A 12,558-nucleotide genomic window follows, 5' to 3' on the forward strand; every position below is an offset into this window, starting at 1 on the left:
CTTCAGCAGGGGAGTGGACTAGAAGATCTCCAAGGCCTCTTCCAACTCTGTTAAGCCAATGGTCATTTTCAGTCAGGCTGTTTTATTACTGTGGAAATTTCAACTGTAGGTTTTTTGTTTGGAAGCTTAAGTAAAAATCTTTATTTCTTGCTTACAGACACCCTGTCCTTTAGAATCATGCTAAGCCTCATTTAAACAAGGTTTGTTCACACAGACTGCAAAGTGTGGCTTCTGAGTCACAACAACTGATTTTGCACAACACACCACATCAAAACTTAAAAGCACGAAAGCATGGAAGTTTAAAGCATAAAGTTCACGGCTTAGCCTGAAAAAACAAATCTGGCTATTGTTGATTAGGAGCCAGAGACAGACTAAGCCCCCCCTGTATTTGACAAAGGCTTCTTTATACCCTGTAATCTACGGTTTAACAATAAAACAAACTATTTCACTTTAAAAAAAAAACCCACAACCTTAATTCTCTGGGTGAAGCCAATAAGGAAAACAACCTAAAATGTAAGAAAGAGAAAAAAAAAGAGAGACGGGAAAAGAAATAGACTAAGAAGGCTCACCAGAGGAAAGAACTCTGCCTTTGTAGAAAAAGTCAGCTACTTTCTTAATGGCTTGGGGGTTGTAAATAATATTCAGGGGTTGGGTGCTGACCTCCAACCGCCTCTCAAAATTGCTGCGAGCCGGGTTTTTCTCATACAGCATTTCAAAAACTGGAACAGGATCTTCTGCAGAGAGAGAGAGAGAGGAGGAAAGGGTAACTGTCAGCAGAACAGGATTATACAAGTCTCCAGCATCACAGGGCAGGCAACATCCAATTTTAAGCTGCTTTTTGAGGGTCTGGCGATGTCTGAATAGTTCAGCTGCTCTCAAACATTAAAAACCAATCTGCATAGCCAGACCGACTTTGAGGAATTTGAGATTTGCGCTTTGCTTGCTTTTTCTGGGCAAAGAAGATGGGATCGATAGGATTCAAAGAGGTTGAACATTACACCAAGAAGCTGCAAACTACGTATGTGTCAAAGCAAGAATATTCAATATTAGAAGTGTTTCATTAGTTGGAACCTTGACAGTATGTTTTGGGGCGGTTAAGACTAAAAGGCAACCCTCTTCCTGTTCACACTTCACAAATGCCGGGACTATTTTGAAGGGCAGATGGCCAACTGCTGCCAAAATGAAAATATTACCGCTGCTTTGGTTGCTAGTGTCGGAAGATGAGGTCTGGAGGCTGACGGAAGAGGCACAGCCGACTTCTTTAAGCTAGGGAGAGAAAACAAAGAGAAAGAATATATATATATGGATCAATAAAGGAGAATATTGGTAGCTCAGGGTTGAACTGCAGGGTCCTCCGTCCTCTCTGAGCCTGTTTTCTTGTAGACGTTTCATGACCAAACTAGGGAACATCATCAGTGCTAGAAGGGGAGTGGGAGTAAGAGGAGGAGGAGGAGGCCTGCGGGGTCCTTGGTGCTCTCTGAGCTTGGTTGTTTTCTTGCAGACGTTTCGTGACCCAACTCGCTAACATTATCAGTGTTAGTTTTAAGTTTTGGAACAGTGAAGAAGCTGCCTGCGTGGCACTGAGTTCAACGTACCGGATTAGGGAAGACAAGGACTGGAAATATAGTCCCTTCGGTCGCTAAGTCTCGGACGAAGAGGCTTCCAAGCTGAACTTTCAGAAGGGAGGAATTCCTGCGAGGGAGAGTTTCCGCTAGGATGGTCACGCCTGAAAACACAGACCAAGCCAACCAGGGTTAGGATGCCCTCAGTACTGCCGAGGACGTAGCCCGTTAAGGGAGGAAGGGGGCAGAAGAAGCCACAAGCCAGAACAAGCCTTAGACGCCCAACAGATTCTCAGTTATGTTCCAGGCAGTTCTTTCTGCTTGATGGGGTTTGAGTCCTCGGTCCCAATAGGAGAGCAGACGAGATACAAGGGCAGGAAGCAGAAGAGAGGGGAAAAATAAGAATATAAAGACAGGACTTCCAATTTCCTTTTACAGCAGTTATGAGAGAAATGTAAATTAGGCCCTTACTCTGTGGCGACAACATTTTTTCTATTATCTCTCTCTCTCTCTCTCTCTCCCTATCACTTATCATCTATCTATCACTTATCCTTCTATCTATCTATCTATCTATCTATCTATCTATCTATCTATCTATCTATCTATCTATCTATCTATCTATCTATCTATTACTTATCCTCTAGGTCTGTCTGTCTGTCTATCACTTATCCTTCTATCTGTCTGTCTGTCACTTATCCTATCTACCTACCTACCTACCAACCTACCTACCTACCATCTCTCTGATTATCAAACCCATACATCATCCTGTAGGACCAGAATCATGCATTATCAAAGACCAGCATCCATTTCACAAGAACAAAATGGGACCAAGCACCTGAAAACTGCAGCTGCATGAAGGCTCTCTCGCTGGCCTGCCGGCTGTTCTTCACTGCGTGCAACAGCGTGATGGAGCCACCTTGTAGCCAAAGGTTTAGTTTGACCAGGACGTGGTCCCTCTTGGCGAAGGTATTTATATTGGAGACATCGATAGCTGGATCAAAAAAATCATCAGCTCCTGGTTTGCGGGAAGAAAGTACCAAGGGGTTAAAAAAAAACTTAGGGGACAATAAGACAAACCCAGTTTGGTTTATGAAGGGAATTATTAATAGAAGAGAATGTTTGGGTTGAATTGGGAGGTCCTTGGTGTTCTCTGAGCTTTTCCTTGAGACGTTTCATGACCCAACTAGGGCACCTCATCAGGGAGAGGGGTTTGCAAAGAGGAGGAGGAGGAGGAGGAGGAGGAGGAGGAGGAGGAGGAGGAGGAGGATGACAACTGTGGGGTCCTTGGTGCTCTCTAAGCTTGGTGGTTTTCCTTGAGACGTTTCATGACCCAACTAGGGCACCTCATCAGGGAGAGGGGTTTGCAAAGAGGAGGAGGAGGAGGACGACGACTGTGGGGTCCTTGGTGCTCTCTAAGCTTGGTGGTTTTCCTTGAGACGTTTCATGACCCAACTAGAGAACCTCACCAGTGCTAGGAGGGGAAGGGCTTTGCTCACAGAGCACTGATGATGCTACTTAGTTGGGTCATGAAATGTCTGCAAGAAAAGGCCGGCAACGAAACCAAGTTCCAGAGAGCGCCAAGCACCCCACAAGGGACGATTGTCTGCGTCCAGGGAAACACGGCCTCTCCGCTCAACGTACCGGCCATCTCCTCCTGCCGCCACTCTTCCGCGGTGTCCGAAAGCAGCTCTTCGATGGCCTTGGTTTCCAGCGCTTCTTGGGACTGGCTGTGCCAACCTCCCCATCCGGGGAACCAGGACTGAAGGTACCGCAGCATCCCACTGCTGCTGTTGCGGCCGCCTCCCAGGTCAGCCTCCGAGGTGGAATCCAGAGAATCGGGCTTCTTCGTGGTCTGTAGGGGAATAAGTGCACCCTGAGCCATTTTTTAAAAAAAATTAAAAATAAGAATTAATACAGGTGGCACGGGCTTGCGACAAACACATTCCAACTCAAATACACATATATTTGGCTTAACTTCTGCTAGGCTAGGGCCTCCTCTGGAATTAGAATAGAATATCTTTATTGCCCTTGTGTAACTCGCAACAAAATTAAGTGCACACTGCACACAAGTCAAAACCACAAGAACATACCTTATATTACGCACGTCCTTCACACTGCCTCTAATATTGCACTTCAATGTTGCACTATACTGTGGTATTTAATACGGTTACACCTCTGGGATTAAAAAAAACCCCCTATTTTTCAGCCTGTTTGTTCTTTGTTTTTATTATCCTGGACCATCTGCCAGATGGTAATAGTTAAAAAAAAATAAAAATTAAACGAGCTGGCAAGGGCCAATGCCAGCCAAAGGGCAGCTCTGCAAAATTTGGGACACCGTGCCTCTCTCACTAGTGGCCAACCTCTAGTAACACCTTCGACTCCTCTCTCACCTCAGCCAGTTCCTGGAACCGGTTGTAAACTACTTCCCGTAGGATTTTCAGCTCCTCAAACGTCTGCTCGTCTTCGATGCGTTCCATTTCCTCCTGCAGGTAGAAAACAGAAAACTGCGAGGGACTGCTAAGAGAATGCAGGCAGTCCTCGTCTGAACGACGGCCACCGTGGCCAGGGATTTTGCGTTGCTAAATGAGAAATGGGTTAAGTAACGTTTTGCTATGCTTGTGTCAAAAATGACCGTTAAGTCACATTTTTCAGTGCCCTTGTTAACGTCCAACAAACGGTTTATGTTGTAATCAGCGAGGGCTCTTCTGAATGAAAACCACACATGCTGGCTTGGCGGATTAACCATCTCAGGATGCTACAGACTCTCATTACCTGCTCTTCCTCCGAAAGCAGCAAATCCTTCAACTTCTTGTAGTACAAATCCGTGTACAAGACCGCATCGCGAGCGCGACGCAACACAAATTCCCAGGAAGAACGCTCCTTCTGATCTCTGATCTCGGCCAGGTGCGTGTTCAGGGCGAAGCGCCACCATTCTTGGCAGCTGGAACGAGCCAAACAAGCAATTGTGGTTAGGTTAAGGCCCCCTAAATCGATGGTTCTCAACCTGTGGTGTGTGGACCCGTGGGGAGAGGGGGGCTCGCGATGTCACAGGGGGTCCGTGAAGGCTTGAAGAAATGTTAGGATTTAAATCTTAAGTCTTGGGGGGTCTGTGGCCGTGGAATGTGGCCACAAAGGGTATTCAAAGGGTGGTGGTGGTGAAGAAGAGCTTGAGAACTACTAAATTAATAAAAATTATAACTGACAGCTGGGTGAGAGTGGGTTGAGGGAAAATGCTGGTTAAAGTGAGATTACACGCACCCAAAAAACCCATTTTGGTTTGTCAATGCGAATCATGGTCCTTTGCCTCTAACTACGCCCCAAAGTGTGCGTCAAACTGCCACGCTCAATATTGTATCAAATATAGACCTAATTATGTGTAAATAGGCGTTTATTTTGATCCCTCCTCAACCACTTTAGGAACAATTTTGTAAAAAAAAAAATATTCAGGAGTTTGGCGGCACTTTTTCTAATAAACTTAAGTTTTGGTGAGCTGTAAATCAAATAAAATTGTGGGGAAAATCCCTCCAGACTCTTGATTCACACTGGCTCTTCTCCTCTTGTTTTAGAAACTGTGGAGGTGGCTAAACCTGCAGGCTAGTTCACAAACAAACAAAAAGAACTCGTACTTTCCCGTCACTGTGACTTTCGGTCTCCATTTTCTGAATTTGAGCTGTCGCTCTTTTCTTTCCAGTTCTTTCAGAAAGTCCATAATTTGTCGGTACTGCATCTGAACGGATAAAATAATGTTAAAGCATCCTGGCATTTAAACAACGCCCTGCTGGACACAGGAGGGGAACCCAATATTTTTCCTTAAAATGCCACCCCCGCTGTTTGAGAAGGCAGAACTACGATAGATTCGTTGTACAAAGAGTCCTCGGATTACCACGACGATCACCGCTCAAAGCGGCGACTACCTTTTAGCGGAACGCTAAATTTCTGATTTATTTGTTTTTTCCCCACCTGGGAAAGCTTCAAAGGGATTGTTTCCAGCTGGATGTCAAACTCCAGGCGTGGCCTATTCCGCGAGCGGAGGGGTTCCTTGGAGCAGTTTCTCTTGAGGAGGGCGGACGTACACACGGGCTCCACAATGTACTTATGATCCCGGTTTTCCATGCTGTTATCCATGGCTTCCTGGAAATCAGAACCACGTTAATTCAGGGTTTTTTTTTTTTTAAAAAAATCTCATTATGAGTGTGCACAGTTGCGTAAATTGAACACAGGAGCATCGTACCTGCAGTTCCTCGGGGAGCAGGTCTCCCCACAGGGTACAGCTGCTGTCCCAGTAGATGCTGAAGTCGGAAATATCCAGCTGTTTCTTCTTCATTAGTTCCTCCACCTTCGAGTAAGAAAAACGGCACGTGAGCCACACAATTGCGCTGTTAAGTCTTCCTGCCTCGCAGCGAAACAATGGCTGGGCTGAAGGTTGTGTTCCTGTTGGCAAGGGCAGGCTTTCGACAATTGCCGGTGTGTGGTCCCTGGAGGAAGCAAATTATGTGGGGAAGGGTGCCCGTTTCGTGGCCTTAATACGGGGGTCAATGTTTACTCACCGGCTCGCCCGTGGCATTTTGCATGGAAACGTGTTTGATGCAGACGCCAAAGGCAAAAGGCCGGGACGGGTTGGTGACCCCATCCTCAAATCTCAGGTGGACGTCTTGGATGTTGAGCTGTATGGGTAGAGGGAAAACAAGGGGTGGGGGTGTCTCTGGCTTCCCCACTGGCTTTGCTTATCAAAACAGGATCACGTGACCCCCAAGGCACTGCGACCGTCGTAAATGCTGTTTGCAAGCGGTTCAAATTTTCATCACGTGACCGTGAGGCATGCTGCAACGGTCGTTAAGTGTGAAAAAGGGTCCTAAGTCACTGATGCTACATGGAACAGAACTGTGACCGAATCTGGATGTTGTTCTGCTTCGTTTAGTGACCGTTTCAAGTGACAACAGCCCTGAAAAAAAGAGACTTAGGACTCCTTTTCCACACTTACGACCGCTGTAGCATCTCCACAGTCGGGTGATCCAAATTCAGATGCAACTGGCTCATAATTACGATGGTTGCCGGCTGAGGACTGCCTGTACAGAATTCTCCAGCCGTTCAACTTACCTCGATGTTCTCCACAATCTTTGTGACAACCGAGGCGGTGACCGAATACCAGTAAGATTCTCCGATCTGCTCCCGTTCTTTCTAAAAAAAGAGGACAGGCAGGAGAGAAAACTCAGCTCAAACCCCGGTTTTAAGGTTAATCCGTTTCTCAGGAAGCCACTAATTGACTGGGTAGAGGGGCCACCTTGGTGTGTGTATACCGTTGTGGGGTTTTGTGTTCCCACTTCCTTGTAACAACCCCCCCAGAGTCTTCCAATTCAGGCAGTCGATGAAGCCAGCGAATAAATCAAGGGCATAAAAAGACAGGAGTGGCAAACTGGACGGTCAAAATAAATCCCATTTGGCCAAGACGGTCCGCAGAACAATTCCACTCAGCTGCAGAGCTCACAGCAAAAGGGGGAAAGCTTCTGTACGGTTTTAAATCTTTTTAAGATTAAGAGTGACCGTGTGGTAAGACGGAGGGCCAATCCATTTTACAAGTAAAAAAATTAAAATGAGAAATTAAAATAAAAACCAGCTCTCCATCTGCTGCTTTCTCCACGTCTGTGATGAAAAGTTTGTGATGAAAATGCACGTCACAAAACATGTCATGTCACCAAATACAGGCACAGCTTGAAAAGGGCTAAGAAGCGGGGAATATATACAAATTTTCTACCCATCTCAGGTCATCTGGTCGATTATTTCAAAACATAAAAGCCAATTTTTGTTCCTGGAGATGCTGAGAAAAAGGAGTCAGATTCGGGGTGTCCGATGCAAGCCGAAGGGTAGAAATGGTTCCATTTTTTTTATTCTTTTCATGCAAAGTGGACTCACTTTCCATTTTTCTTCCAGGACGAGGAGAAACGCCCTCTTGTTCTCCTGATCCAGCAGCCTCTCTCTCGCTTCGACAAACTCCTCTTGTTTTTCGGGCGAGCCGATGAGGTACAATTTGGAGACCGAGATCACCCAGGGGTCGATGTGGGGACGGTAGAACGGGATCTGCAAGGTGATCTTGCCGACAAACCCTGCAGTTGGGGAGGGGGGAGAAACGGGACACGATCCACGTGGGTCAGGAGGAGGCCAGATCTGAATGCAAACCACCATCCCAGCAGGAGGAGTCTTAAACAGCCATATGCCTGCTAGAACAGGGCTCCCCAACCTTGGGCGCTTTAAGGCTTGTGGACTTCAACTCCCAGAATTCCCCAGCCAGCCTGGTTGGCTCAGGAATTCTGGGAGTTGAAGTCCACAAGTCTTAAAGGGCCTAAGGTTGGAGAGCCCTGTGCTAGAGGGCCTGTCTTTCTCTCCTCTCTCCCCTCCATCCCTTTCTTTCTCTCCTCTTTCCTCCCCCTTTCTCTCCTCTGTCTCTCTTCCTTTCTCTTCTCTTCTCTCCCCTCCCCACCTCTCTTCTCTCTCCCCCTCCCTCCCTCCCTCCCTCTTTCTCAATCTTATTTCTCACCTGCCCTCCCCTCTCGCCCTCCCTACCTCTTTTCTCTCCCTTTCTCTCCTCTCTGTCTCTCCCTTTCTTTCTCTCTCTCCCTCCCCCTTTCTCTCTCTCTCTCTCCCCCTCCCTCCCCTCCGTCTCCACCTCCCCCCCTTCTTTCCCAAATATCTACCAGCTTTCACTTCAAATGGCAACACTTCCTTCAAGGCATCCTTCTTGAGCGGTAAGTTCTCCAACTCTACGGCCCCTGAAAGGAAAGGAAAAAGAAAAAAAAGGCAAAACATAGGAAAAGATAGCAAAACCTAAATAAAAGTCAAAGCCCACCCCTTTCTGATGATGCCCTGAATATCCCAGAATATCTAGATAAGGGAAAGAGACGGGGCTGGCTGCCCTTCTTGTCACAAGCCACAAAACGATGCGTTTCGCTTTAGCAGGAGAGCTACAAGCCCAGACAATGAGGGTTTTACCACAATGACTGCTGACCTAGTGATGTGATGTATGAAGAGCCAACAAGCCATAGCTTAGCCTGAATGGGGATCACTCAGCCAGCAAGCACACTATCTCATATTCGCACAAGACTCGTGAAAATAAAGATAAATGGAATATTAATAATAATAATAATAATAATAATCGGACGTGGAAACGAGAGCATTCCAGATGCTGCTGGAATTACGACCGTTCCATTAACACCCAAGGGTGAGAAAGGTCGTAAAATGGGACAAAGCTCACTTAACAAGTGTCTCACTTAACAACATAAATTTGGGGGCTCAAATGTGGTCGTTAAGTCGAGGACTACCTGGAACAGCACCACCACCATCACTGGAGAATTATTTTCATTGTTTTCATTTCCTGCTGGAGTCAATCTGGTGCTTTTTTGGCACCCATTAAAGCCCCACAGGGGCCAAAAGCCGCCGGCTGATCGCCGGGTGGCAAGATTTGGTGAAAATCTACCCAAAGACCTTACCTTTGAGGAGAGCTACCGAGAGCTGGTCTGTGTTCAGGTTGCTGACATATTTGCCCAGGTAAGTGTTGAGGACCCACGCTATCAACCCTTCCAACATGGCGACTTATAGGAGACGAGGCGACTCAGTCCATCATTCCCGGTTCCTTCCTTCCATGGTTCAGAGCAGGCCCACTCTCTGCAGGGAAACAAACATTGGTTTGTCAACCCCTGCAGCCACTTCCCAGTTCTGTGAAAATAGCTCCAGGGAGAAGCCAATTAAAAGTGCACTTACAATAAAGCACTCTGGGATGTAAGGTAAAAGGCTTTTTTTTAATTAATTGCTGAGCTTTCGTTAACAACCTGTTAACATCATCAGAGCAAAGGGCTAAATGAGAAGGGGGGGAGTAAGTATATATATATATATTTAAAGGAAAGCTCAATGGGGGAGAAATAGTCTGTTTCTTACTCTACTCCTACCATCCCCAGTAGAGTTGATAATTTTCAATCAGTCATTTCTACCACAAATAATAATTTCTATGAGAAGGTTTATTGTTTTGTTTTATCCTATTGTATTTTTTTAATCTGGTGTTTTTAATGTCTGTCTTTTTAAGTTTTATGTGAGTGAGGCACTACTTCTGTTTTATTTGAGTCTTGCTTCTGTGTTTTATTTTGCTGGTCACACTCCATAATTGAATCCAATAAAGCAAACAGGGGCTACAAATATAATTTTTAACAACCAGAAGGAAAGGAAAGGTAAAGAAAAAAAAGAAGGAAGGGGAAAGCAAAGGAATGGAAAGTAAAGGCAAGAGAGAAAAAAAGAAAGGAGGAGGGTGGGAGGAGGGAGGAAAGGAAGGAGAGAGAAAAGGGAAAAAAAGAAGGGAGGGAGGGATGGGAAGAAGGAAGGGAGAAAGAGAAAAAAGAGAGAAAGGAGGGAGGGAAAGCAGGGACATTAAACAATACATTCATTTTAAGTCAAAATAGAGGGAGGAAGAGAGGGAAGGAAGCCCTTCAGACAACACAAACAAAACTTTTCCAGACTCTTTTATTTTTTTTCTGGCTGGGGAGGAACACAAAGAACGCGGACAGACCTGCCTAACACACCCAGATCAAAGAGAATAAACCACAATAAAAGCCCAGGCGCCCTGCCAAGACTGCGCCAGGCGGAAGTTATTTTTCTCTCACGGACGCGACGACTCACAGTTGTGACGGCCGCAGCCGCCCTGAGGTCAGGCGGATGATCCCCTTTTTTGCGACCTTAAGCAAAGTCAACGGGGGAAGCCGGATTCGCTTAACGACCGCACGGCTGGCTTAACAACCGCAGTGATTCGCTTAACAACCGTGGTGAGAAAAAGTCATCCATCGGGGCAAAGCTCACTGAACCCGTTTAGTAATAGCAAGTTTTTTTTTGGGGGTGGTGGTGTTCAGCTGTGGTTGTAAGTCGAGGACTGTCCTCAGGAGGAGGGAATACACCGAAAGGGGGAGAAAAAAGACCCTCAGGAAAGAAAGAGGTTGGGGGGGGGATGGCAGCAGCAGAAACATCCTTTTATTTTATTTTATTTACCTTCTCTTCTTTTATTTACCTTCTCTTCTTTTATTTACCTTCACTTCTTTTATTTACCTTATTTTCTCTTCTTTTATTTACCTTATTTTCTCTTCTTTTATTTACCTTATTTTATTTACCTTATTTTCCCTTATTTTATTTACCTTATTTTCTCTTATTCTATTTACCTTATTTTATTTCCCTTATTTTATTTCCCTTATTTTATTTCCCTTATTTTATTTCCCTTATTTTCTCTTATTTTATTTCTCTTATTTTCTCTTATTCTATTTACCTTATTTTATTTACCTTATTTTCTCTTATTTTATTTACCTTATTTTCTCTTATTTTATTTACCTTATTTTCTCTTATTTTATTTACCTTATTTTCTCTTATTTTATTTACCTTATTTTATTTACCTTATTTTCTCTTATTTTATTTACCTTATTTTATTTACCTTATTTTCTCTTATTTCATTTACCTAATTTTCTCTTATTTTATTTACCTTATTTTCCCTTATTTTATTTACCTTATTTTCCCTTATTTTAGTTTAAGATAACCTTTATTCTCATTTTTTTTTTTTTACTGTGGGCCGAAAATGAAATTTAGTTGCCCGCTCTCAAAAGTGACACACATACATGACACGCGCCTAAAACATACCACGTACAACATCTGTACAGACCCACACCCCTACATATGCTTTTTATTATTTATTTTTATTTATTTATATTTTATTTACCTTATTTCATTTTATTATTTTGCTTTATCTTATTTTATTTTTTATCTTATTTTACGTGTGTGAGGGGGGATAAATACAGGGGTGGTCGAGGTCCTGGCCCACCTCGCAGGGCTGGTGTTGGGGGGTGCCGAGCGAGCGGGCGGGGGGGGCGCTCCTCCGCGCTTCCCCCTCCCCTTCCTTTCCCGACAGGCTTTGCGCGGCCTGAGGTAAAAGTCCCCTCCGCCTCCTTCGGGCGGGGGGGCCGCGCGGCGCCCCCCAACGGGACCCCCCCGGGTCTGAGGAGCCGCCCCCCCCGCCCGGCGACCCCCGCCCAGGCCCCGCTCCGAACCTGCGACGCTGCTCGCGGCACGGCGGCGGCGGCCCCGCCGGAAGTCCCGCCCCGCGTCGGGTCCAGGCTCGGCCACGCAGCCCGGCCGGCTGAGCGCCGAGCCGCGGATCGACCCATCTCGGCCCTGATTGGCGGGAGGGCGGGGCGAGGCGAAGAGGCGGTTGCCGGGGCGACGGAGAAGGCGCGGCGTGGCGGGCGTGAGGCGCGGCTTCTTCCCGCGGATCGGCCCATCTCGGCCCTGATTGGCGGTTGCCGTGGGGGGCGTGGGGCGTGGCTTACTCCCTCTGCGGGCGGAGCCGAGCAGAGACTGACGTTCCGCCAGCAGAGGGCGGCCCTGATTGGCGGTTGCCGTGGGGGGCGTGGGGCGTGGCTTACTCCCTTCCTCTGCGGGCGGAGCCGAGCAGAGACTGACGTTCCGCCAGCAGAGGGCGGCGTCGAGCCACAAATCTCAAGGCGGATCTCAGAGCGGGATTCCTGCTGGGATGGGGCACCACCAGGAGATCCCTGGATTTTTTTTTATTTTTTTTTAAAAAATCAATCGCTGGGAAAAGCAGTTTGAAACCCGTCAGGTGTGGCAAGCAAGACAAGCACATCAAAAAGGAGGGCATTTTTTGGTTAGTGTGGCCTCTAAATCCCTGTGTGGGGAAGGGAGGCAGGGCAGGGCAGGGGAGGGGAGTTCCACAGCCTAACGTGGGACGGTGACACCTGGAGTAAGAAGGATTCGCCACACCCGAAGGTTAAGGTTAAGGTTAAGGTTAATTTAATTTGTATACCGCCCTTCTCCCGTAGGACTCAGGGCGGTTCACAGCATATTAAAAACACAAATACAATATACAGGATACAAAGAAAATCATACAAAAATACACAAAATAACCCCACTAAAACCTAATTAAAAGCCAAATATTGATTGCTGTGTTCCCATTAAAATTACT

General features: G+C 46.3%; 1 protein-coding gene across 1 annotated transcript in view; it reads right to left on the reverse strand.

Annotated features, from left to right (window-relative positions):
- The window catches only part of VPS13D (vacuolar protein sorting 13 homolog D), a 67,391-nt gene extending 55,746 nt beyond the window's left edge, over window positions 1–11,645 (reverse strand). Inside the window, exons 1-16 of the mRNA XM_015812740.1 lie at window positions 11,627–11,645; window positions 9,044–9,218; window positions 8,252–8,326; window positions 7,473–7,663; window positions 6,660–6,740; window positions 6,110–6,226; window positions 5,794–5,898; window positions 5,523–5,693; window positions 5,189–5,289; window positions 4,335–4,503; window positions 3,953–4,045; window positions 3,204–3,414; window positions 2,398–2,577; window positions 1,596–1,726; window positions 1,202–1,266; window positions 570–745 (exon numbers count right to left, since the gene is read on the reverse strand). Coding sequence (XP_015668226.1) covers window positions 570–745; window positions 1,202–1,266; window positions 1,596–1,726; window positions 2,398–2,577; window positions 3,204–3,414; window positions 3,953–4,045; window positions 4,335–4,503; window positions 5,189–5,289; window positions 5,523–5,693; window positions 5,794–5,898; window positions 6,110–6,226; window positions 6,660–6,740; window positions 7,473–7,663; window positions 8,252–8,326; window positions 9,044–9,140 — 1,963 coding nt within the window. The 5' untranslated portion in view covers window positions 9,141–9,218; window positions 11,627–11,645. The remainder of the gene's footprint in view (window positions 1–569; window positions 746–1,201; window positions 1,267–1,595; window positions 1,727–2,397; window positions 2,578–3,203; window positions 3,415–3,952; window positions 4,046–4,334; window positions 4,504–5,188; window positions 5,290–5,522; window positions 5,694–5,793; window positions 5,899–6,109; window positions 6,227–6,659; window positions 6,741–7,472; window positions 7,664–8,251; window positions 8,327–9,043; window positions 9,219–11,626) is intronic.
- Between the last annotated feature and the right edge of the window lie 913 nt (window positions 11,646–12,558).

The sequence above is a fragment of the Protobothrops mucrosquamatus genome, unplaced genomic scaffold (assembly GCF_001527695.2).
Source record: "Protobothrops mucrosquamatus isolate PMUCROS unplaced genomic scaffold, P.Mucros_1.0 scaffold109, whole genome shotgun sequence".
Lineage (NCBI taxonomy): Eukaryota > Metazoa > Chordata > Lepidosauria > Squamata > Viperidae > Protobothrops > Protobothrops mucrosquamatus.